Source organism: Callorhinus ursinus, unplaced genomic scaffold (genome assembly GCF_003265705.2).
Source record: "Callorhinus ursinus isolate GAN/ISIS: 27379988/994484 unplaced genomic scaffold, GSC_fseal_2.0 scaffold34, whole genome shotgun sequence".
In the NCBI taxonomy this organism is placed as follows: domain Eukaryota; kingdom Metazoa; phylum Chordata; class Mammalia; order Carnivora; family Otariidae; genus Callorhinus; species Callorhinus ursinus.
The window spans coordinates 4,484,874-4,511,358 of NW_027397096.1; the positions used below are offsets into that span (position 1 = coordinate 4,484,874).

The 26,485-nt window shown below is 36.3% G+C and overlaps 1 protein-coding gene across 2 annotated transcripts in view; it reads right to left on the bottom strand.

Annotated features, from left to right (window-relative positions):
* NLK (nemo like kinase) overlaps positions 1-26,485 on the bottom strand; it is a 175,930-nt gene that overhangs the window by 60,891 nt on the left and 88,554 nt on the right. For both annotated transcript variants that reach the window (XR_012374415.1, XM_025851321.2), the window contains exon 2: positions 8,320-8,449. Coding sequence is in view for 1 of the 2 variants with exons in the window: in XM_025851321.2 (XP_025707106.1) it covers positions 8,320-8,449 (130 nt within the window). In the remaining variant the exon portion in view is untranslated. The remainder of the gene's footprint in view (positions 1-8,319; positions 8,450-26,485) is intronic.

A 26,485-nucleotide genomic window follows, 5' to 3' on the forward strand; every position in this document is an offset into this window, starting at 1 on the left:
CAACTGCCCACTGAGATCAACTAAATATACCAGTCAAGAAACAGTCCTAAACATTAAGATGGGTTTGTAAACTTACTATGTAAAAGACAATTCTATCTAAACTAAAATGAGAGGGGCAACTGGGTTCTACTACATGCTACCAGACTGCGGCATGCAAAGTGTGTTAAAAGCCCTATTTTTAACAACCAGTGTTGCTCTAAGAGCATGAGGAGACACACCTACCATTCATTCCTCTACTCCTCTGTTCAAAAAATGTTTACCAGGTACATTCTCCCTGGCCAGCACTGTTGTGGGCTCTCTGGTTATAATGATAAACGAAAGTGACACCATCCCTGCTCTTATGACTAGTGGAGAGGAAAGCATTAAACAAACAAGCAGTTACATGACTATCTAATTAGGACGTATATTATCTGAAGGGAGAAAATCAAGAGGAATGGGGACAAAAAGTTTCCCTGAAGTAACACTAAGACTTGAAGGCTGAATAGGAGTTGGTCAGGCAATGAGCAGGTACTGTAAAGGCACTGAAGCAAGAAGGAACCAGGCAAATTCTAGAAACAGAAATGCCAGTGCTTATGGAACAGACAGGGTGGGAGGAAAACAGACTGGGATAAAGTAGAAGAGGAAGGCAGGGGATATATCACATAAAATCTCTTTAAATTTTGTTAAGCATTTTAGATTTTATTCCAAGTATAAAAAAGGAAGTCACCAGGGTGGAAAGAACACTTTAAGGCATCTGAAATTCAAGTCCTTTATAAAAGCAGAATACTAACAAAGTCACTTCTGCCTTTGAAACATAACAAATAGGCCTACTTCCCCTACCAGCTGTCCAGCTATTCTTTTAAGTCCCATCTATGATGTCACACTTAAGAATCTGAATCTATCTAACTAATAAGAAATGTGAGAGTCAAAGAATATGGAAGAAGTTATTTTAATAGGAAATAAACTGTGTGGTACAAGTTCAAATTTTCTATCTTTAGCTTTTTTAAGAAAAAAATTTTTATTATGAAAAATTTCAAACATATAAAAGTGGATAGAATAGTATCAAGAATGCTCATGTAATCAAAACCCAGTCTTCGTAATCTACAAATGGCCATTCTTATTACATCTATATGCCCATTCTCCCTATATAATTCTGAAGCAAATACCAGACTTATTTCAGCCATATATCAGTAAGTATTGCTAAAAGATGAAAACTTTTATTTTATTTATTTATTTTTAAATAATGTGGGGCTTGAACTCACAACCCTAAGATCAAGAGTTGGACGCTTAACCCACTGAGCCACCCAGATGCCCCAAAGAGAAAAACTAAAAGTATATAATTATCAAGTCTAAAAATTTTATGTTTTTTAATATCAAATATCCAATTCTGAAATTTCCAATTTTCTTTTCCTTTTTTAAAGTTTTTTAGTCTAAACCAGGATCTAAATAAGATTTACATTTATGGTTGATTTGTGTTTTAAGTTGTAACATATAGATTTCTCCTCTTTTTCTTTTCCCCTTGCAATTTACATGTGGAAAAACCTTTGCTCATTTTTTTCAGCCAAGCATTTAAAATTCTAATTAAACTAAAACCTCCTGTAATGAAGAAGTCTTTACTCACTTTAAAACCAGTTACATATAAAAGTCTGAAAATAGTTTAGATGCTTTAACTTTGATCTTTCCTTTCTGAATTAAAATGTTTATACTTAGAATCTTGGTATAAATGAAAGATAACAGATTTTTCAGTTTCTTCAAAAAATAACTTTTATCATATAAAAGATAAATTATTTCATTTCTATAAATTTAAAACTCTATAATTAGCTAGTGTCACAAATCATGCAAATTCATTTCTCATTATGCGATAGAACAATTTTTAACATGAATATTTGATGTTTGAGGAAGACAGAAATTAGTGTTTTACTTGACATCTTTCGGACTCTCCACTCTGTGTCTGAACAACATACATCCTGTCTTGGGGGAAACCAAAATGCAATGAGTGACAGCGTCCATTAGACAAAGCTATTTTACACTTCAAATCTATCTGCTATAATTAAAGGTTATCTAGAGAAAGTGACAACCATACATTTTAAACCTTGATGAAGAATGAGCCTTTCTTATTCCAGATTTGATGAAGCTTTTGTAGAAAAGCCATATAAAACAGGGTCAGACATTTGCACTAAAGCATTTAGCTGTGATTGTTAGCTTCAAAGGTACAATATTTTAAACTCTGCTTGGAATTTTTAAAATGCCTCTTATTTTATATTACTGTTATTTTATCTCAAAATGTTTATCAGAGGATGGCATTCCACAGTGTTTCCAGGGGGGCAAAAACAGTGCTTAGATCAGTAGAAATGATCCAGGAATCTCAGAAATGATGTAAATAAGTAAGAAGGAATAGTACCAGTTTCAAACTCTAGACTTCATGCCTGACTCCCTATTTAAATAGTCTGATTCCCTCTATAACCCCATTATTTGTGGGAATAGAGTGTGTGAGATTAGCCTTATGATGTGAATAGGACTCTTGTAAAGACTTCGACTTGTAAGGAGTCAAAGTATCCCAAAATACCACCAACTCTTCAAAGGATCTCAAACACAAAAAAAGCAAGCAGACTTGTCTAATTAAAAAAATGAACTAAAATACTTCTGTAAGTAATGGTCATTACCAAACAGTGTCTCAGCACATTTCTCAAATCTTTTAAGAACTGGACAAAAGCCCATTATGGTGGCTGTTTTTTAGAATTTTAACCTCTGTGATTTTAAGATTCACTATAAACTGGTTACACAGTGCAAAACTGGCTTCTTTTTTCTTAGCTCTTTACCAATAAAACAGCTGCTGTAAATAATCCTAAATATAAAAACTAGAAATTTAACTGTTCATAAAATCCAATTAAATCCCATGTTTAGCAAAGGAGCTACCCTTTCCCCAATCTTACTCCCTAACAGATTTTAAGTTCTTTAAAGTAGAGACTATGTAATTACTCTTATTTTTAATAGAGTTGTAAAATAAAGTATGCCAAGTGTGTAATTTGATTAATTTTTACACAAAGTACATAATATGATGATTTTTTAGTCCATGGTTAACATCTAGATCAAGAAGTTAAGCATTTCAACACCCCAGAAGGTCCCCTTGTCCCTTTCTGGTCAAAACCCATCCCTGCTCAGAGGTCATCACTATTCTCATCTCCATCACCACAGATTTGTTTTGCCTGTCCTTGAACTTTATACAAATTGAATCATAAAGAATGAAGTCTTTTGTGTATGACTTTTTTCCTTTACTGTTATGCCTATGAGATTCATCCCTGTTGATATGTGGATCAGTGGTTCATCCTTTTTATTGGTGTGTAGTATACCATCATATGAATGGACTATAACACAATGTATTTAACCAGAGCACTGCTGGCAGACATTTGGGTTGTTTCCAATTTCTAGGTATTACGAATAAAGCAGCCATGAACACTCTTGTACATGTCTTTTGGTGGATATATGATTTGTCTTGAGTATACCAAGGAGTACAACTGCTGGATCACTGGGTAGGTGTGTATTTAGCTTTAGTAGAAACTACCAGTTTTCCTAAGTGGTTTTACAAATTTACACTCTTACCAGCAATTTTAAAGTCTTCGGTTAATGTGCATTCTTGTCAAGAGTAGGTATTGTCAGTCTTTTTGATTTTAGCCATTCTGGTGGGTATATTATTATCTCATTATGCTTTTAATTTACCTTTCTCTGATGACTTTAAGCACTTTGTCATATGCTTATTAGCCATTTGGTTATCCTCTTTTGTCAAATTCCTAAGTCTTTTACTAATGGGCAAAAGTTCTTGATTTATAGAAGCTCTTTTTAAGATATATGATGTTTAGATACAGAATTTACAGTTCAAAAAATGTCAAGTAAAATATTTACTTCTAATGGTCTTCTTCAAATGCTAAATATTTATAATTGTCTATCACACAATATATTCTGGAAACAAGTTTTTTGTTGAATATATGTCTGAGGCCTGTCCTTTCATTCTCTTAACTTTTTTTTTTAAAGATTTTATTTATTTGAGAGAGAATGAGAGATAGAGAGCACGGGAGGGAAAAGGGTCAGAGGGAGAAGCAGACTCCCTGCTGAGCAGGGAGCCCCATGTGGGACTCGATCCAGGGACTCCAGGATCATGACCTGAGCTGAAGGCAGTCGCTTAACCAACTGAGCCACCCAGGCGCCCTTAACTTTTGATGAGCATTAATTCTTAAGGTTAAAAGCTGTTCAGTTTAGCAATTTTTTTTTTTTTTAATGGTAATGCTTGGAGTGCCAGGGTGGCTCAGTCAGTTAAACTTGATTTTGGCTCAGGTCATGATCTCAGGGTCATGAGAACAAGCCCCACATCAGGCTTCACGCTGAGTGTGGAGACTGCTTAAGATTCCCTCTCCCTCTGCCTGTGCTCCCCCCTCAAAAAACAAACGAATAAATAAAATAGTTAATGCTTTACCTGTCTCATTAAAAATCTTTGCTTGTCTCAAAGTCACGAAGATATTTTCCTATATTTTATTACAGAAGCTTTATTATTTTATCTTTCACATTTAAATCTACAATCTATTTTGAATTAATTTATGTATCTGTTGTGAAATAGACTTTGTTCAACTTCTTCAAGACTGTCTTGAGTATTTTAGGTCTTTTCCAATTCCATAAACTTCAGAATGTTTGTCAATTTCCTCACACACATATATACAAAACCCTGCTGGGTTTCTGATTGGGATTACAGTGAATATAGAGCTCAACTTGGAAAGAACATGCATATTAACCAAACTGAGTTTTCCAATTCATGAACACGAGAATGTTTTATTTTAAAAACATCAAGAAACTGCCCAGTACCACAAATTTTAGGCACAGAACAAACAAAATCAAATCCACTGAAAAGCCAGTCTACAGCACCCTTTGCCTTTTCACACTCCCTAGCAGCAGAAACATTAGCATTAATAATGTCTGCAGCTAAACAGCATGTCTGCATTCAGAGAAGTGTCCTCTTGGTCCCATATTGGTATGAGTTAGGTCAGTCTGCACAAAGGAAAATGCATCGTTCTTCTTTGCCTCTACTACCTCCTCCTCTTTGTTTTCTCTATCCCTCTGGAGTATTTCAGAATTAAAAGATTGGGAAAAAGTAACTCTGAGAGAGATCACTGAGGTTATCATGCCAGACGTGGAGATTTCTTTTTTCTGTCACTTTCATTTACTTACTCATTCTTCAAATTGACTGACTGCCTATTGCATACTTAGTGCTATTGCCTAAGGACAAGAAAAAGCCCCAGATTTGTATTGCAGGGGATTTTTGCAGGAATCAGTGGACCCTTGAGGGGGCTCCGAAAGGGCTTTAGAGGACTAGTGAAAGCCTAACGTGACATAAATATCGTGTGTATGTGCATTTTTCCAAAAGAGCTTTTATCAGATTCTCAAAGGAGCGCAAAACTGGAAAAAAAAAATAAAAAAAAACTCAATCATGCCTTCTCCATGCTGATAATATGACAATTATGTGTGTGCATAAACACATGCACAAGTACATAGGTGGGTAGAGAATATTTTTGCCAGGTTTTATAATAGCTCAGATTCTGACTAGACTCTAGTGATAAGCCCAGCCAACAACCTTTAGAAAGTTAAACCCATTACTGTTTCTCTAAGTTACTACATCAAGGTGAATCTATCCTTAAAGAAAAGTGTGTGTGTATATCTCAATCAGTCAGATCAGCTAAAATCAATGAATTTGATAGTGACTTTTTTTTTTTTTAAGTAAGCTCTATGCCCAATGTGGAACTTGAACTCACGACCCCGAGATCAAGAGTTGCATGCTCTACTGACTGAACCAGCCAGGCACCCCTGATATAGTGACTTTGAAGGTTCTGTTCAAAAGAAAATCCAAAGCCTCCCAGGGCTTTGTAGGTATTCATGTGGAGGATACAAAAAACATTAAAAGCCATCCAAATTAAAATCCAACCTTCCTACAGTGGCCAGGGTAATCTTTCTAAATGCCATTTTCATCATGACATTCTTTTCTTCTCTTTCAATCAAATCTTAATCTCAAAAGGCTCATTTTAAGGTTTACCTCCTCCATGTTTAAAGCATCTCTGAGCTTCTAAGTCCACAACAATTTCTCTCTTCCTTAATATTATGGTACTTGTGTGACATTCACCTGAGCTTTAAAAATTACAGATCCCTGGGCCTCAACCCCAGAGATTCCAATTTAGTGGGTCTGGGATGAGACCCATGAATCTGCCTTTTTAAGGATCACCTTGGTGATTATAATATACTTCTAGATTTGGTTGCTCAGTTTTTTCCATGCACAAAACACAGATTGTCTTGCATTAATACTTAACTATGCAGGTAGTTCTCCCAGAGCACTGTAATCATAGTATTCATCACATTACTAAACTCCTTAAGGGTAGAAAGCCCTAAAGCTAAACGGTTTAGGAATATAGGATGTGCGGAATAAATGTTTTTTGAATTAATGAACATGGGCTCTGAAGCAAGAGAGACTCCAACCTTGTGCCACCCTGACCTTGGGCAAGTTACTTAACTCTAAGCTTTGGTTTCCTTCTCTGCGAAGTAAGGATAACAAACCCTATCTGACAAGATTTAAGGATTAAATGAATTAATGTATGGAAAGCCTCTAGGTACATCCTGACACACAGGAATAAGTGTTAAATACCTGATCCCTCAAAAAAGGACATTTTAAACCTTTTTTGTATCCTCCACATGACCTAGCACTGCCTCTATACAGGACATAATTGACATTTGTTGCCTTAACTACATCAAATACCAGTTGCTTTTCAGACTGGCATTGCACACATACCAGGTATGTGGCACTGAGACGCCTCTGGAGATCTCAGAGCACAGCATAAATTCATGATATATAAAATAATGGTGCCATACCATCTTCATCTCTAACCATCTGTCTCACTTTTGAATATTCCCACAGAAGTCACAAGCACTTATGATAGAGCTCAGGAGCTCCAACTGGTTGCTATGTTTTGATAGGTTAAGATTTTCAAGAATCTTGTTTATTTTTCTTACGCTACTCACTGACACCACCTTTGTAACTTAATTAGTTACTCTATAGGAATGAGTCACGAGCAAAGATACCAATATATATAGATAACAGCCTTTTACCCCATCCCTCCTTTATAAAAGAAGCCAAGATAGGTCTGAATATAATAAATCATTGAAATCCTTAGTAAGCAAATTTCTTCACCATAGATACCTTTACTTGAGTCTCTAAAGATGTAAATAACATTTGTGCTCTTTGATGTTGGGATGTCACTCAAATTCAAGGAATAAATAACTAAGCAAGCACTAGACATCTTTCTAAATCACTTACAAAATTTGAGAAACCAGTCATAAAATAGCAACTCGAGTGGTATTTTCAAAGTCACTGAAACACATTTTTAGGCAATTCCAATTGACTGAAAGATAGCAATAACTTTTTTAAAAAAGTTTAAGGAAAATGGATGTCAAGAGGAGTAATCAATAAGATGAAATATGTCAAAGCAAGGAATTTCAAATAAACGAATCTGTTTGATATTCCTACTTTTACCAAACACCTCAAACTTCTACAAATTTCTCTCTTAAAGTGAGACCTACAATTTGGTCAAAGTTCTAAAAGTTCCTGTGCAAACAAGCAGTCAGACTCACAAGGAATTACTATATTTCTGATAAAGTTTTTATTTTAGTTATTAAAATAACATAGGTTGAGTACCAAATGAAGAATGTGAGGCAGTTTTTCTTATCACATGAAATCGAAAACTCCAGAGTCCAATGCTAAGATCCCCAGGTAAATTTTACATGTATCAAACATTTACTTCAGGTCTGAGAAGAAGTTATCTCTCAAACCACAATGATTCTTCTATTCACCCATGAGTCTTGACTTCTCTAAACACAGCCATAAATAAGCTAACCTATGTTACTTTAACAGCTATACTGTTTTTTAAGAGAAGAAACTGTTTCCCTACATTTTTAAATTAATCTCTTATTTCAAATATTAAAGGTTAAGAATAAAGCATTTAAAATCAGCGACCAATTATTTCCACTTAAATCACTCATACTACATATTACACTCTATGTTAAATATTAGTATCATTCCTCAGCTATTAACTTTTGCTTTACATCAATTAATATTTATCTGTTGATCAATACATCTTAGAATTCACTTAAATTTGCTCACTGTTGACAAAAAAATGGTCTAATTTGTCTCAGGTTCCCAAACTTCTTAATAACTTGCACATCCCCCCCCTTTTTTTTACTCTCTTTTGCTCTCTACTAACACAATTAAGCATGCGTAGGGAAAAGTCTATCCCAAAGACCAATTTCACTTACATTATCATGTTTAAAAAAACACAACATCTTCAATTCCCGGAAGACCCTTTTGCAAGAGACCAGATTCTGGAAGACGTTGGGCATCTTTTTGAGTGCTACTCTCTTTCCATCTCTTGGATCTGTTACTGACCTAAAGAAGCAATATTTGGGGGAGAAGGAAAAAAAAAAGAGAGAGAGAGAGAAATCAATTCCAAATTTTGTTCTTCAATGTTTCAGAGCATGACAATCATCTTTATCTTAATAACTACTCAATCCACTTAAACAGTGTTTAAGGTATCAGTGAGAAAGAAGAATTAAAACAAGTACACGCTTAAAATCAAAGGGAATGTTTAGCTCATCCAACTTAATTGCCATGCTTTTTTTTTTTAATCCTTCCCTAAATTTCTATAAATACTTTTTCTGAGAGGTCACTTAAGAACACATCTCAGGTAGGAGAGGTGCTATTAATGGTAAAACCATTTTAAAGATGAGGGGTGTACAGATTAATACAACTGAAGTCAAATTAGTTCATTCTCGGAACCAAATTCAAGATGGAAGAGATGTTCATTCAGATGTCATTACGTTTAGTTCAATATAGAGAACACAATTTAATTATTTTGGCTTCTTACATAAATGAACATCTTTTAGTAATATGGATTTCAATCCAACCAGTAGCTGAACAGTGTCCCCTTCTCAGAAGTCCGAGTGCCAACTTAGGGCCATAGCTTCTAGATTATGAAGACCTCTTCCCTTTTGCTTCTTATAAGGCCCTTGGTGTGGTAACTGCCTCCTGTAGTTTTTCTTTAATAGCTCAGTGTCCCCCCTTTTTTATCTTTTAGTCTTCTAACACCTGTATATCCAATTCCTTGTATTACATTTCCCTATGTTTGACATACTAGTATGGTTTCCATTTTTCTGACCGGACCCAAACGATACATGTTAAATCAAATAGTTAAAGGAAACAAAGCAATAAATTTGTTAAATATGGCCAACTGACCATTTTGCAAGTGATTTTCCATGAATTATCTTAAAGCTTTTCCTTCCACCCATCACATATGACTGGTTGTCCTTGTAGAATTTATTCCTGTCAAATTTATTTTGCTGATTCCTGCCTGTCATTCCTGGCTACCATTATCCTTCAGTTCCAGTTTCAGTCATCCAATGCTTTGGCTATCCCTCCCAGATTTGTGTCATTTAAAAAGTCTGTTCCACAGGTCATCAATGACTTTATCCAAGTTATTAACAGGACAGAATAGATCTCTGCAAAAGATACAACACTAGAAACTACCTATAAGCCTGACCTCCAATTATTATTGAATTACTTAACTATAATCACTCAGTTTATTTCTTCATCTTGTCCACAAGAAATCAGACACTCATCAAATTGCCTTCCTGAAAATGAAGCATTCCTGTTACCTACCAACCTGTCTGAAAAGTATACCAAACTTCTTTATGAATACCATGACTTCTTTATAAATTTATCTTAGTGATCACTATTTCTTTTCTCAGGTGCTCATGAAACTCTTAAATGGTGCGTTCTACTATTTAAACAGCATGAGGACTCTATTTTCCATTGACTGAAAATTTGGTAAAACAATTAAGAATTATAATTTTTAGGTTTTCAAGAGCTTGAACTGTAAGTAATTCAACTAAGAAACCTAACATTCGCAATTATTGCTTAAAAAACACCTACCCAGTGCTCGCTTTGGCAGCACATATACTAAAACTGGAACATAACAGAGATTAGCACAGCCCCGACATGCAAATTCGTGAAATGTCCCATATTAAAAAAAAAAAACAAAAAAAACCCTCAAAAAACCCAAACCCAAACCCAATCCAAAACACTGCCTAAAAATCCACATAAAGGTAAAATAGGAAGGAAACTGGGTATAGTATTATATTCAGACTGTTAAAAATATTTTTTTTTCTATTCAATACCACTTCTATAACTAGACTAGAAGACAAAAATGTCAATTAAATAGCAAGGGAGGAAAATTTTGGACCACAGTGTGTTTCGTTGTCAATGTCTCTTGAGACTTCCTTAATGTAGAAAAGTTACTTAGCATTTCTTTGTCTTTTATTTTTTTTTTATAAAGATTTTATTTATTTATTTGAGAGAGAGAATGAGAGATAGAGAGCACGAGAGGAAAGAGGGTCAGAGGAAGAAGCAGACTCCCTGCCAAGCAGGGGGCCCGACGTGGGACTCGATCCCGGGACTCCAGGATCGGGACTCCAGGATCACGACCCGAGCCGAAGGCAGCTGCCCAATCAACTGAGCCACCCAGGCGCCCAGCATTTCTTTGTCTTTTAATAACACTGCCATTTTTGAAGAGTATAGGCCACTTATTTGTAGACTGCTCCTCAATTTGGGTTTGTGGTGTTTTCTCATGATTAGATACAGGTCAGGCATTTTTTAAAGAATTTTTTTATTTATTCATTTGAGACAGAGAGATACATAGAGAGAGAGAGAGAGAGAGCAGGAGCAGTGGGAAGAGGCAGAGGAAGGGGGAGAAGGAGACTCCCCGCTGAGCAGGGAGCCAACACGGGGCTCGATCCCAGGACCTGGAGATCATGACCTGAGCCGAAGGCAAACGCTTAACCATCTGAGCCACCCAGGCGCCCCACAGGTCAGGCATTTTTAACAGGAATAACTGAGAAGTGATGTCTTCTCAGTGAACATATTAGGAGGCACATGATGTCAATTTTCCCCATTTCTGGTGATTAACTTTGATCACTTGGATGAGGTGTCTGTCAGGTGGCCACATTGCAAAATTACTCTTTTTTCTCTTGGTAATTGTATAACTGTTCTATTCCTCATCAGACTTTGACCCATGACCTTTAGCATCCATTGATGATTTTTACCTGAGTCAACTATTACTATGACGGTTGCCAAATGGTAGCTTAATCATTTTAACATCTCCAAATAGCTAGTCTGCACAATAAATATTCGTTTTAAAAAAATTAGCAAATTGATTTAACACAAGGCCCTTTCCCCAGGCCTCATACAGCAATACTTCCCAACTTCTGACTTCTTACTGGTCTTGATTCTACTGTGGTGAGGAGGGCTGCTCTACGATAAACCTAATCCTGGCCCAAGGTTAGTACTGTGCCTTGCAATGTTGTAAGGTAAAATTCACAAAGCAGCATTTTATTATTCATGCAAAAGCCAGTCATGCCTGTGGCTGGTAACAATATAACTCGAATGAATGTGAATGGCTGTGCAGTAATTTCACGCCATGTTGAGTTTGTTCTCTCTTAACTTGAGGTAGCAGATGCTTTAGTTCAGCTCAAACAGTACCACAGAACGCAGATAAGTGTGGAAGCCTGTTACACAGGAATTCTTTTATTTTTATTTTTGTTACTGAAAGGCTTGCTATGCTTAGTTCTTCTGTGGCTGCAATACCCTGGTTATTCCAACTGTACTTGTTAATGAAGCTCCAGCTGTAGAAATGATGAACAACATTTAGGGCAACTTGCCTTGTTAAAGAAAAATAGGTGCCATCCCTTAGTCTACAATTCACTTACTGGTCACTTTCTCTACTAAATACTGGAAGCCTTACATAAAACAGTACATTTGTCATTTTACCTCATTATCTTCATGGGCAATCAAGTTACACTAAAACAGGTATTTACTTCTTAAGCTTTAAATCAGTGTTTGATTCTGTAAACAGTATATTAAAAATACAGTTTTAAGCGTTGTGAAAAAAGAATCCTTTTTTACATCTGCCCGGAGTACATCAATCCTCTACACTGAGAATACCAGTTCAACTGTTTTTTAAACAGCCAGAAGAATCCACAAGCCATTCTTCAGAGAAATATAGTCAGCCAAAAGAGTACAAAACCAAAATAGGAAGCTTTTTAGATCTGGCGTGGTTGTTTTGTTTGTAGAGCTTTCTTAATCCCAGGAAACTCTGACCACTGCCACAAATCTGCTTAAATTACGGACAAGTAGAAGGGTTGGAATGAAACAAGAATGAAGCTTACTGAGGATACGTTCCCAGGCACTAGAACCTAACATTACAACAGCTTTAAATTAGTATAACTACTAAGCAAGATCTCCAAGAAATTATATGCTCCACATTCATTTTATGTGAAGAATCTTTTCCCCACATGGGTTAGCAGTTTTAAAGTTCATGTTTCTGATACAGGTTTTTAACTATTCCAAGCAAACAAATAATTTATAATGAGAATGTTTCACTCAGATTGAGAAAATCAGGTTCTTCTAATTCTATTCACATAAACTTGTAATCAGCAATCTTCTATTTTTTGCTATACACACTACAATTTCTATGTCAACTGTACCAATACAGTACGTATCTCAGTAACAGAACCTCCTAACTAGACTCTAAATATTTAATTATTGCCTTCGTGTTCATTTTGATATTCATTTCCTTTAAGTTATTTTTACTTGTATTTAGATTAAGTCAGCTTGAGAAAACAATCGCAAACTATGACGTAAAATTTTTGACAACAAATAAATCTAAAAAAATGTATCTCATTTGTACCTTAGTCCCTGTTACATGTTCAAGGACTCTATAGGTTAAGGAATAAGGAATTTATTTTTACATCTCTTTGGTCTTTCTAACCAAAATTTTAACAGGCTACAGTTTGTGTACTTTGACATAATTTACAGAGTTGCACACCATTCAGAGGAATAAACTTTCTAGGCTTCCCTGCCTCCACCCAAAGACACATGAAAAAGATTCTCATAGTTAGATAATTTGTTCCATTAGTTGGGGTTTTCTGGTGTTTGGTTTTCTTTTGTATTTATCCAAATTTCGTATTTGCTAACTCTCTATATAAGAAAGAGATCCTTGTCCTTTTTTTCAAGATACTTCTACTAAATTGATCTTCAAATTTGTTAATCTGATATTATAAGGAAAAAAGACTAAACCAAAGCAGTGAAATGGTTCATTTTTTTTCTCATATCCTCACATTCCACTACTGATCAGAAGAAGCAAAACATCTACATTTACTTGAAAGAGTTAAATATGAACTTAAACATCCTCTGACTCTGTTGTTTAAACAAGTATAAAGAGCAATGATTCTGGCAGGTGAGACATCACTGGGCCATTCCGATCTGTAGTGAGACCCATGATACCTTAGTGTTTTCATCTTTTTAATTACCTACAACTTTAAACTTTACAAACAACTTTATAGCTAATTAGCATCCCCCCAACTTTAAAAACTCTGTTTAAATAACTGCTATGGTTTCTTTCTCCTCATTGGACCCTGACAGATACAACATTCTTTTCAATGCATGGTATAGAACAACTAGATACCCATACGGAAAAACAGAATGAATCTTCACCCCTACTTCACTCCATACACAAACCCCAGGTGGACTGTAGATATAAATGTGAAAAGCAAAATCATTCAGCTTTTAGAAGATAACATGTAGTAGAGTATCTTCAAGATACTGGGGCAGGGAAAGATTTCTTCAGTAGAACACAAAAAGCACAAATCATAATGCAAAAGAAAAATTCATGTATCTGACTACTTTAAAATCAAGAGCTTCTTTTCATTATCTGTACATTGTAAAGAGTAAAAATGCAAGTCATGCAGAAGACATTTGTACCACACATATAAGGAATAAAGTGCTTATCCAGATACATGCAGAATTCATACATAACAATTTTTTTTTAAGTTTTTATTTATTTATTTTGAGAGAGAGAGAATGAGAGATAGAGAGCACGAGAGGGAAGAGGGTCAGAGGGAGAAGCAGACTCCCTGTTGAGCAGGGAGCCCGATGTGGGACTCGATCCCGGGACTCCAGGATCATGACCTGAGCCGAAGGCAGTCGCTTAACCAACTGAGCCACCCAGGCGCCCCATACATAATAATTTTTAAAAAGACATAGAATAGGTATTTTATAAAAAAGGATAATCCAAACAGACAATAAACATAAAAAAAGGACCTTAACCTTATGAGTCATTTGGGAAATGAAAATTAAAACCATAATGAGAAAGTACTATATAACCACCAGAATGGCTAATAATAAAAGGTAGACAATACCAAATTTTTAGTGAAGATGTGGTACAATGTAATTCTTAGAGACTGCTAGTAGGAATGTAAATTGGTACAATAGCTATGGAAGACAGATTGGCTTTATATACTAAAATGAAGATATGAATACAGTGTGACCCAGCAATCTGACTCCAAGGTATATACCCCAAAGGAATGTGCACATCTATCACTAAACATATGAGTGTGTTCACGGTAATATTTTTAATACCCTTAAGACTGGAAACAATCCAAATATCCATGACAGAACAGAATAACAAATTGTTGTCTATTCATATAATAGAAAACTCTATAGTAATTAAAATGAACTATTGCTATGTTCAACACAGATGAATCTCATACACCTGATTTTGAACAAAAGAAACCAGTCACAAATAATGTAAGATTTCATTTCCATAATCTTAAAAATATAAGCAAAGTTGAACTCTATTTTTTAGGGATGTATACTTAGGAGATAGAAACTATTCAAAAAGGAAGTAGTTACCATAAAATCAGGATAGTGGTTATCTTGGGGAGGTGATAATGATGGGGGAGACCAGAAGGGACTTCTGTGTGCTAGTGACGGCCTATTTCTTATACGAATGGTGGATACAGAAGTGTGTACTTTGTGATAAATCACTGAGCTATATATTTTATTTTGTGTACATTTCTATATTTCTATTATTATAGAACTAAAAAAGTAAAGACAAATTTCTCAGTTAAAATTTTGAGCATAAAAAGGCACTTCAAGTTGAAATTTGTATGATGAGTAATTTTTAAAGAGGACAATTCTTTTTATTATTTTTTGTAAAAATACATATCTATACCAGCCCAATGAATTCTGTCATATATTTCCTTGTACCACTGATTTATTTTGTAGCAAGGAGTGTATATACTATCTTTCTTATGTTTTGGTAGAATTCCAAAGGAATTTGCTTACTTAAAAAAATAAACGTTTTCTTCATCATTACACAAGAATATGCTATTAAGAAACATTCCACAGGAGAGTGCTGTCAGCAGAATTATAGCAGAACTACAGTCCCACCCCTAACCTAATCACAATCTCCTAACTTCTTCCATTGTAAAGCAAACTGCTGAAGCAGCTACAATATAGATGTGCTTCAGGTTTTTAATTAGTTAGCCTTTTAAAAATAACCCAAACCAAAAATACTGCAAATACAAAGCAGGAGGCAGGACTTCCAGCTGTGGCAAACTGAAGAGGTCAGCAAATCCTTTCCCCTCAAAACAACTATAAAACTAGACAAAAAAGTCAAAAACAACCACTTCAGGACTCCAGAAAACAACCAAAGTCAAACAACAAATTCAAAACTGTTTATTTATGAAAAATTATGGAGTAAGAACAATGAAAGTCAGTGGTGTTACCGCTTGGCTGCTCCTTACCCCCACGCAAGTACAGTCCACGTAGTAGTTGGCCATGAAAACCAGCAACTTCACTGCCTGAGGTTGCTGATGTAATCTGAAGTGGAGGATGAAAACCCCACACTCAGTAGCACTGACCATAAAAGCATTAAACTCAACTGGAGAATAAAAGAGAAAGCTCTGCAAGTCTGAGGTTGCTATCCCAGTTGGAACATAAATCCAGAAATTTAACAAGGAGATTCTGGAAATGAGAGCCACAGTGGGCTAGGTAAACTCTCCACATATTCCTGGCTAACTGGAAGCTGCTTATGTACTCGGAGCTGACCTGAGAGGGCCTAAGCTCTGCACATACCCATAGCTGATTGAGAGGCTTCCCACGTGTGAAGGGAAGAACTGAGGGGCTCAGCAGAAAATAAAAGCTGGGGCATAGTTGAAAACTAGATGAGTTCCCTAACATACTCACAAAGGATAGAAGCTTTACTGGTGCAAGATGTTTGAGCACAATCACTAGCTTTAACCAATCACTAGCTGACCACTAAGCTACACAGACACAAAGGGACACCCCAAGAAGGCCTGGCTAAAAATTAAAATAATTTTTAAAAACCTGAGCAGATATGAGTGGCTATACCCCCATGGGGTTCTGAGAAAGACTGTGCACATTAAGCCCAGTCAAGTCACTTAAATATAAGCAAACATACACAATAACAGCAATATGTCAATAATGACAACCTTCAGGTGGGAGGGAGGCTGGGGAGGAATCAGATTCAGAGTTGTTACAATATATTATTAAATATGTCCAGTTTTTAACAAAAAAATTATAAGATATATAAACAAACAGTAAAATGTGACTCATAACCAGGGGAAGAAGCAGTCAATAGAAATAGTTTCTGAGTGAGCCCAGATGTTTAACGCTTCAAAAGCAGCTATTATAAATATGTACGAAGAATTAAAGGAAATCATGTTTAAAGAATTAAAATGGTGATAATGACAACAAATAGGATATCACAATATAGAAACTAAAAAAAAAAAAAGAAAGAAAGAAAGAAATCAAATTCTAGAGTTTAAAAGTACAGTATTAGAAATGAAAAATTCAGTAGATTGGCCCAATAGTGGATCTGAAATAGTGTACAAATCAGTAAACTTAAAAGATTGATCAACAGAAATTATACAATCTCAAGGAGAGGAAAGTTTGAAGAAAAATGAACAGAGCCTCAGAGACCTATGCAATAACACTGAGTGTACTACCATACATCTAATGGGAGTACCAGGAGAAAAGGTGAAAGAAAGGGGCAGAAAAAAAAATCTGAATAAGTAATGGTTTAAGATTTCCCAAATCTGATGAAAATGTACAGATCCCAAAAGCTCAAAAGTCCCATATAGGATAGACACAAGAGTTCTGCACCTAGACATGTCAGAGTCAAAGATATATCAAGTCAAAGAAACTCTTGAAAATAATGAGGAAAAACAATACAATTGTTGACTGACTTCCCATCAGATGCAATGGAGGTCAGAAGGCAGTGGAATGCCGTATTTGCAGTGGTGGTGGTGGGCGGGCAAAAATTCTATATCCAACAAAAAAAGATCCTATCCTTCAAAAATAAAGGCAAAATGAAAACATTCCAAAATAAGTAATGGTGGACAGAATTTGTTGTCAGCAGATCTGCCTCACAGGAAATAACCCCAGATGTAACTCAAATCCACAAGAAGAAATGAAAAACTAGAAATGGCAAATATATGGGTAAATAGAGGAATATACATTTTTATTTTTTATTTTAATTCCAGTATACTTAACATACAGTGTTATATTAGTTTCAGGTATATAACACAGTGATTAAAAAATTCTATACATTAATCAGTGCTCAGTATAATAAGAGTATTCTTTAAATCCCAACACCTATTTCACCCACCTCTCCTCTGGTAACTATCAGTTTGTTCTCTATAGTCAAGAGTCTGTTTCTTGGTTTGTTTCTCTCTCCTCCCACCCTTTATTTGTTTGTTTTGTTTCTTAAATTCCACAGATGAGTGAAATCATATGGTATTTGTCTTCCTCCAACTGACTTACTTCACTTAGCATGATACTCCCTAGATCCACCCATGTTGTTGCAAATGGCAAAATTTAATTCTTTTTTATGGCTGAATAATATTAGAAATACATATACATATATGGAATATTATTTCAGCCATAAAAAAAGAATTAGTCATAAAAAATACACACTCTATACTTTCTTTATCCATTCATCTATTAATGGACATGGGCTGCTTTCATAATTTGGCTATTGTAAATAATGCTGTAATAAACATAGGAGTGCATGTATCTCTTTGAATTAGTGCTTTTATATTTTTTGGGTAAATACCCAGCAGTTCAATTACTAGATCATGGGGTAATTCCATTTTTAACTTTTTGAAGAACCTCCATACTGTTTTCCACAGTGGCTGCACCAGTTTGCACTCCTACCAATAGTGCAAGAGGAACCGGTTCCTTTTTCTCCCCATCCTCACCAACGCTTGCTGTTTCTTGTGCTTTTGATTTTTGCCATTCTGATAGATGTGAGCAGATATCTCATTGTAGTTCTGATTTGCATTTTCCTGATGATGTGATGTTGAGCATCTTTTCATGTGTCTGTTGGCCATCTATATGTCTTTTTTTTTTTTTAAGATTTTATTCATCCATTTGAGAGAGAGACAGAGACAGAGACACAGAGAGAGAGAGAGAGAGAGAGAGAGAGACAGAGGGAGCACGCCTGAGCAGGGAGCAGCAGAGGGGGAGGGAGAGGGACAAGCAGACTCCACACGGAGGACAGAGCCCAATGCGGAGCTGGATCCCAGGACCCCGGGATCATGACCTGAGCTGAAACCAAGAGATGGACGTTTAAACAACTGAGCCACCCCATCTGTATGTCTTCTTTGGAGAAATGTCTGTTTATCTCTTCTGCCCATTTTTAATTGGATTATTTATTTTTTGAATGTTAAGTCCCTTATGTATTTTAGATACTAACCTTTACCAGAAATGTCATTTGCAAGTATCTTCTCCCATTCAGTAGGCTTTTAGTTCTGTTGATTGTTTCCTTTGCTATGCAGACTTTTAATTTTGATATAGTCCCAATAGTTTATCTTTGCTTTGTTTCCCTTGCCTCAAGACACATATTTAGAAAACAGTTGATACGTCCAATGTCAGAGAAATTACTGCCTGTACTCTCTTCCAGGATTTTTATAGTTTCAGGTATCATATTTAGGTCCTTAATTCACTTTGAATTTATCTTTGTGTATGGTATAGGCCAGTGGTCCAGTTCTCCAAACACCATTTTGTTGGAAAGGCTGTCTTTTTCTCATTGCATCTTCTTTCCTCCTTCGTCAAAGATTAATTGAGCATATAAACGTCGGTTTATATTTGGGCTTCCTATTCTATTCCACTGATCTATGTGCCTACTTTTGTGCCAGTACCATACTGTTTTGATCACTACAGCTTTGAAATCTGGAATTGTGACACCTCCAGATTTTTCTTTTTCAAGATTTTTTTGGCTATTTGGGGTTTTCTGTGGTTCCATACAAATGTTAGGATTTGTCTGTTGTAGTTCTGTGAAAAATGTTGTTGGTATTTTGATAAGGATTACATTACATCTGCATATTGCTCTAGGTAGTATGGACATTTTAGCAATATATGTTCTTCCAATTCATGAGTATGGAATATCTTTCCACTTGTCTGTGTTGTCTTCAATATCTTTCATCAGTGTTTTATAGTTTTCAGAGTACAGGTCTTTCACCCCTTGGTTGTTTATTCCAAAGTATTTTATTATCTTTAGTAAAATTGTAAATGGAATTGCTTTCTTAATTTGTTTCTGTTGCTTCGTTATTGGTATATAAAAATGTTGCGATTTCTGTACAATAATTTTGTATCCTGCAACTGTACTGAATTCATTTATCAGTTCTAGTAGTTTTTTGGAGGGGTCTTTAGGGTTTTCTACAAAGTATCATGTTGTCTGCAAACAGTTATACTTCTTCTTTACCAATTTGGATGCCTTTTATTCCTTCCTCTTGTCTGACTGCTGTGGCTAAGACCTCTAGTACTATGTTAAATAATAGTGGTGAGAGCAGACATCCCCATCTTGTTCCTGACCTTAGAGGAAATGTATGATGTTGGTGTGGGTTTTTTAATAGCTTTTATTTTGTTGAAGTATATTCCCTCCAATCTTACATCACTGAGGGTTTTCTTTTTTTAATCATGAATGGATCCTGTACTTTTGTCAAATGCTTTTTCTCCATCTATTGAAATGATCATATCGTTTTTATTATGTGATGTGTCACATTGATTGCAAATATTGAACCACCCTTGAATCCCAGGAATAAATCACATTTGATTGTGGTGAATGTTTTCATTTATTGTTAGATTCAGTTTGCCAATATTTTAACGATTTTTGCATCTAGGTTCATCAGAGATACCAGTTAGTTCTTTTTCTTTTTTAATGTCTTTATCTGATTTTGGTATCAGAGTAATGCTGGCTTCATAGAATGAATTAGAGGAGTTTTCCTTCCCCTTTGATTTTTTGGAATAGCTTAAGAAGAACAGGTATTAAGTCCTCTTTCAATGTTTGGTAGAATTCACCTGTGAAGCTTTGTGGCCCTGGACTTTTGTTTGCTGGGAGTTTTTTGCTTACTGGTTCAATTTCATTGCTGGAAATCAGTCTGTTCAAATTTTCTACTTCTTTCTAATTCAGTTTTGGGAAATTATGTTTCTAAGAATTTATCCATTTCTTCTAGGTTGTCCAATTTGTTGGCATATAATTTTACATAACAGTCTCCTACAATCTTTTGTATTTCTGTGGTATCAGCTGTTATTTTTCCCCTTTCATTTCTGACTTTTTTTTTTTAGTTACCCTCCCCCCCACCCAAGATGAGTCCAGCTAAAGGTTTATTGATTTTGTAGATCATTTCAAAAAACCAGCTCCTGGTTCCATTGATCTATTCCATTATTTTTGTTGTTATTGTTATTGTTTTTGTTTTTAGTTTCTATTTTGCTTATTCCTGCTCTAATCTTTATTATTTCCTTCCTTCTGCTGGTTTTGGGTTTTGCCTGTTGCTCTTTTTCTAGTTCCCTTAGATGTAATATTAGGTTGTTTATTTGGGATTTTTTCTTGCTTCTTGAGGTATAGGCCTGAATGTCTATAAACTTTCCTCTTAAAACAGCTTTTGCTGTATCCCAAGGATTTTTAGACTATTTTGTTTTCATTTTCATTTGCCTACATGCATTTTTTTTTATATTTTATTTTTTTATTTTTTATTTTTTATTTTGTCTTTGATTTCTTGGTTGACCCAGCCATTGTTTAGTAGTATGTTATTTAACGTTTGTGTATTTCCAGGTTTTTCCGTGTATTTTTCTGCTTTCCGGGTATTTTTCTTGCAGTTGATTTCTAGTTTCATAGAAACATGCATCAGAAAAGATGCATGATATGACTTCAGTCTTTTTGAATTTGTTGAGACTTATTTTGTGGCTTAACATATGATCTATTCTGGAGAATGTTCCATGTCTGCTTGAAAAGAATGTGTATTCTGCTGTTTTAGGATGACTGTTCTGAATATATCTGTTAGATCCATCTGGTCCAATGTGTCATTAAAAGCCACTGTCTCCTTGTTGATTTTCTGCTTGGATGATCTATCCACTGATGTAAATAGATGTTAAAGTCCCCTACTACTATTGTATTACTTCAAATATTTCCTGTTTGTTATTAACTGCTTTATATATCTGGATGCTCCCATGTTGGGTGAATATTTACAATTGTTAGATCTTCTTGCTGGATTGTACCATTTATGATTATATAATATCTTTCTTTATCCATTATTACAGCCTTTGTTTTAAAGTCTATTTTGGGGGCACCTGGGCAGCTCAGTGGCTAAACGTTTGCCTTCGGCTCAGGCCATGACCCCGGGGTCCTGGGATTGAGTCTCCATCAGGCTCCCTGCTCTGTAGGGAGCCTGCTTCTCCCTCCTCCCAGCTCCTGCTCTCTTTCACTATCTGTCTCTCTCTCTCTCTCTCTAGTAAATAAATAAAATCTTTTTAAAAAAATAGTCTATTTTCTCTGGGGTGCCTGGGTGGATAGTATCTGCCTTCGGCTCAAGTCATGATCCCAGGGTCTTGGGATCGAGCCCTACATCAGGCTCCCTGCTCATGAGGGAGCCTGCTTCTCCCTCTCCCTCTGCCTCTCGCTCCCCCTGCTTGTGCTCTCTGTCAAATGAATAAATAAAATCTAAAAAAAAACCTGAGTCTATTTTGTCTGATATAAGTATTGTTACTCTGGCTTTCTTTTCACTTCTATTTGCATGATAAACGATTCTCCATGCCTTCACTTCCAGTCTGCATGTCTCTTTAGGTCTGAAATAAATCTCTTGTAGGCTAGAAGAATATATTGTTGGGTTTATAACATATATAAATTATACATATTTATAAATATTTTAATATACTACATTGTCTAAATGTATGTATATATTATATATGTCATGTAACATATATAACAATAAAAACACAAAGGGGTAAGGAAATTGAGCTATATTAGAGCAAAATTACTGAATTTTATGAAAATTAAGATAGTATTAATCCGAAATAGACTGTTCAGAAGTTAAGATGCATACTATTAGAACAATCAAGGAGAAAAAAACTAAAAACTAAAAGAGGATTAAAAAAATAAAGAGATGAGGGGAGAGGAGCAAGATGGCGGAGGAGTAGAAGACCTGGATTTCATCTGGTCCAGGAATTCAGCTACATAGGGATCAAACCATTCTGAACACCTATGAACTCAACAGGAGATCAAAGAAAAGAATAGCAACAACTCTCTGAACAGAAAAGCGACCACTTTCTGGAAGGTAGGATGTGCGGAGAAGTGAATCCGAGGCGATAGTTGGGAAGATAGATGGCAGGGAAGGGGGCCTCTGTAAGCCGCTTCTGGCAAGTGATAGAGCTGCTGAGCAAAAAATCGGAACTTAGAGAAGTCAGCTCTGCTGAGGGACGTCGCTCCAGTGGCTAAGCAGGGGGTGAAACCCTCTCTGGGACAGTGTGGTCTCAGGACCCTCGGGGGTCACAGTAAGATCGGGAGTGCCTGAGTGCAACAGAGCTCCCAGGTATCGGAGCAGGGAAGCCGGCTGCAGAGACAGAGCCGAGGAGTGGGCGTGCAGCTCAGGGTTGCCATAAACCATGATCTGCGGCACAGTCGGGCCACTGCTCTTCCAGCAGGGATCCAGGGAGACTCCCCTTCCTCCCCCTGGAGGAGCGGCACGGGAGCGCACCGCAGGGATCTGCTGGGTTTGGAGACTCCACACCGAGTTGGGTGCCAGAGATAGAAACGCTTGGTCACAGGCCGGGTGAGCACGGAGTGCGGTTGGAGACCGGGGAGACTGCTTTTCTCTGGGGGCTCACTGAGGAGTGGGGCCCCGAGTTCTTGGCTCCTGCGGGGTGGAGATTGGGAGGCTGCCATTTTCATTCTCGTCCTCCAAAGCTGTACAGAAAGCTTGCAGGGAACAAAAGCTCCCGAGAGCAAACCGGAGCAAATTACTTACACCAGACCGGGAAGGGTGGGGTAATACCGCCTCCAGCAAAGACATTTGGGAACCAGGCAACAGGCCCCTCAGCAAGAACAGTCAGCCAAGACCAAATTTACCAATCAATGAGAACGGCAGAACTCCAGTACTAGGGGAATACAGCACATAGAATTCATGGCTTTTTTCCCATGATTCTTTAGTCTTTCAAAGTTAATGTTTTTTAACTTTTTTTTTAATTTTTCTTTTTTCCCTTTTTGAACCAACATCTTATCAAAACTTTTAAAAAAAAAAATCTTTATTTTTCATTTTTAGAGTCATATTCTATCCCTTCACAGTAGTTACCCTTATTTTTGGTATATATATTTAAGTTGTTCTCTCTTTAAAATTTGGGATACAGTTTCTTCTAACAGATCAAAATATATCCTAAATCTCTAGTGTTTGGCTTTGTTCTAGTCTCCTGCCTGATCACATTCTCTCCCTTTTTTTAAAAAAAATCCTCTTCGTTCTTTTTTCAATCAACTTATCAATTCCTTTTGTCAAATCTTTTATAATTTTCATGTTTACAGTCATATTCCTTCCCATCGTATTAACCTTTATTTTTGTACATATATAAATTTTTCTTTCTTTAAAATTTTGAGAGGCATAGTCTTCTAAAAGACCAAAATACGCCCCAAATCTAGTGTGTGGCACTGATCTATGCACCAGCCTGATCATATGTGATCATATTCTGTTTTCTTTTTCTTCTTTTTTCTTTCTTTCCCTTTCTTTCCCCCTGGTTTCAGGTCTTTTCTGATTTATTTGGTGTATATTTCCTGGGGATGTTATTACCCTGTTAGCATTTTTGTTCTCTCATTCATCTATTCTCTGGACAAAATGACAAGACGAAAAAGATCACCTCAACAAAAAGAACAAGAGGCAGTACCGATGACCAGGGACCTAATCAATACGGACATTAGTAAGATGTTGGAACTAGAGTTCAGAATGATGATTTTAAAAATACTAGCTGGGCTTGAAAAAAGCTTGGACATTATTAGAGAAACCCTTTCTGGAGAAATAAAACAACTAAAATCGAACCAAGTCGAAATCAAAATCAAAAAGGCTACTAATGAGGTGCAATAAAAAATGGAGGCTCTAACTACTAGGATAAATGAGGCAGAAGAGAGAATCAGTGATACAGAAGACCAAGTGATGGAAAATAAAGAAGCTGAGAAAAAGAGAGATAAACAAATACTGGATCACCAGGGCAGAATTTGAGAGATGAGTGATACCATAAGATGAAACAACATCAGAATAATTGGGATCCCAGAAGAAGGGGGGGGGCAGAAGGTATATTGGAGCAAATTATAGCAGAGAACCTCCCTAATTTGGGGAAGGAAACAGGCATCAAAATCCAGGAGGCACAGAGAACCCCTCTCAAAATCAATGAAAATAGGTCAACAACCCGACATCTAATAGTAAAACTTATGAGTCTCAGAGACAAAGAAAAAATCCTGAAAGCAGCTTGAGACAAGAGGTCTGCAACCTACAATGGTAGAAACATTAGACTGGCAATAGACCTATCCACAGAGACCTGGCAGGCCAGAAAGGACTGGTATGATATATTCAGGGCAGTAAATGAGAAAAATATGCAGCCAAGAATACTATATCCAGCTAGGCTGTCATTGAAAATAGAAAGAGAGAAAAAAATCTTCCAGGACAAACAAAACCTAAAGGAATTTGCAAACACGAAACCAGCCCTACAAGAAATATTGAAAGGGTTCCTCTAAGCAAAGAGAGAGCCTAAAAGTTATATAGACCAGAAAGGAACACAGACAATATACAGTAAGTCACTTTACAGGCAATACACAGGCACTAAATTAGTAACTTTCAATAGTTACCCTGAATGGGCTAAATGCCCCAATCAAAAGACACAGGCTATCAGACTGGATAAAAAAACAAGACCCATCGATATGCTGTCTGCGAGAGACTCATTTTAGACCCAAAGACACCCCCACATTGAAAGTGAGGGGGTGGAAAACCATTTACCATGCTAATGGACACCAAAAGAAAGCTGGGGTGGCAATCCTTATATCAGACAAATTAGATATTAAACCAAAGACTGTAATAAGAGATGAGGAAGGACACTATATCCTACTTAAAGGGTCTATCCAACAAGAAGATCTAACAATTGTAAATATTTATGCCCCTAACATGGGAGCAGCCAATTATATAAGCCAATTAATAACAAAAGTAAAGAAACACATCAACAACAATACAATAATATTGGGGGACTTTAACACACCCCCCTCACTGAAATGGACAGATCATCTAAGCAAAAGATCAACAAAGAAATAAAGACTTTAAATGACACACTGGACCAAACGGACTTCACGGATATATACAAAACATTCCATCCCAAAGCAACAGAATACACATTCTTCTCTAGTGCCCATGGAACATTCTCCAAAACAGATCACTTCCTAGGTCACAAATCAGGTCTCAACTGGTACCAAAAGACTGGGATCATTCCCTGCATATTTTCAGACCACCATGCTTTGAAACTAGAATTCAATCACAAGAGGAAAGTCAGAAAGAACTCAAATACATGGAGGCTGAAGAGCATCCTACTAAAGAATGAATGGGTCAACCAGGAAATTAAAGAAGAATTTAAAAAATTCATGGAAACCAATGAAAAGGAAAACACAACTGTTCAAAAATCTTTGGGATGCAGCAAAGGCAGTCCTAAGAGGAAAGTATACAGCAATACAAGCCTTTCTCAAGAAACAAGAAAGGTCTCAAATACACAACCTAACCCTACACCTAAAGGAGCTGGAGAAAGAACAGCAAATAAAGCCTAAACCCAGCAGGAGAAGAGAAATCATAAAGATCAGAGCAGAAATCAATGAACTAGAAACCAAAAGAACAGTAGAACAGATCAACGAAACTAGGAGCTGGTTCTTTGAAAGAATTAACAAGATTGATAAACCCCTGGCCAGACTGATCAAAAAGAAAAGAGAAATGACCCAAATCAACAAAATCATGAATGAAAGAGGAGAGATCACAACCAACACCAAAGAAATACAAACAATTATAAGAACATATTATGAGCAACTCTATGCCAGCAAATTAGATAACCTGGAAGAAATGGGTGCATTCCTAGAGATGTATCAACTACCAAAATTGAACCAGGAAGAAATAGAAAACCTGAACAGACCTATAACCACTAAGGAAATTGAAACAGTCATCAAAAATCTCCCAAGAAACAAAAGCCCAGGGCCAGACGGCTTCCCAGGGGAATTCT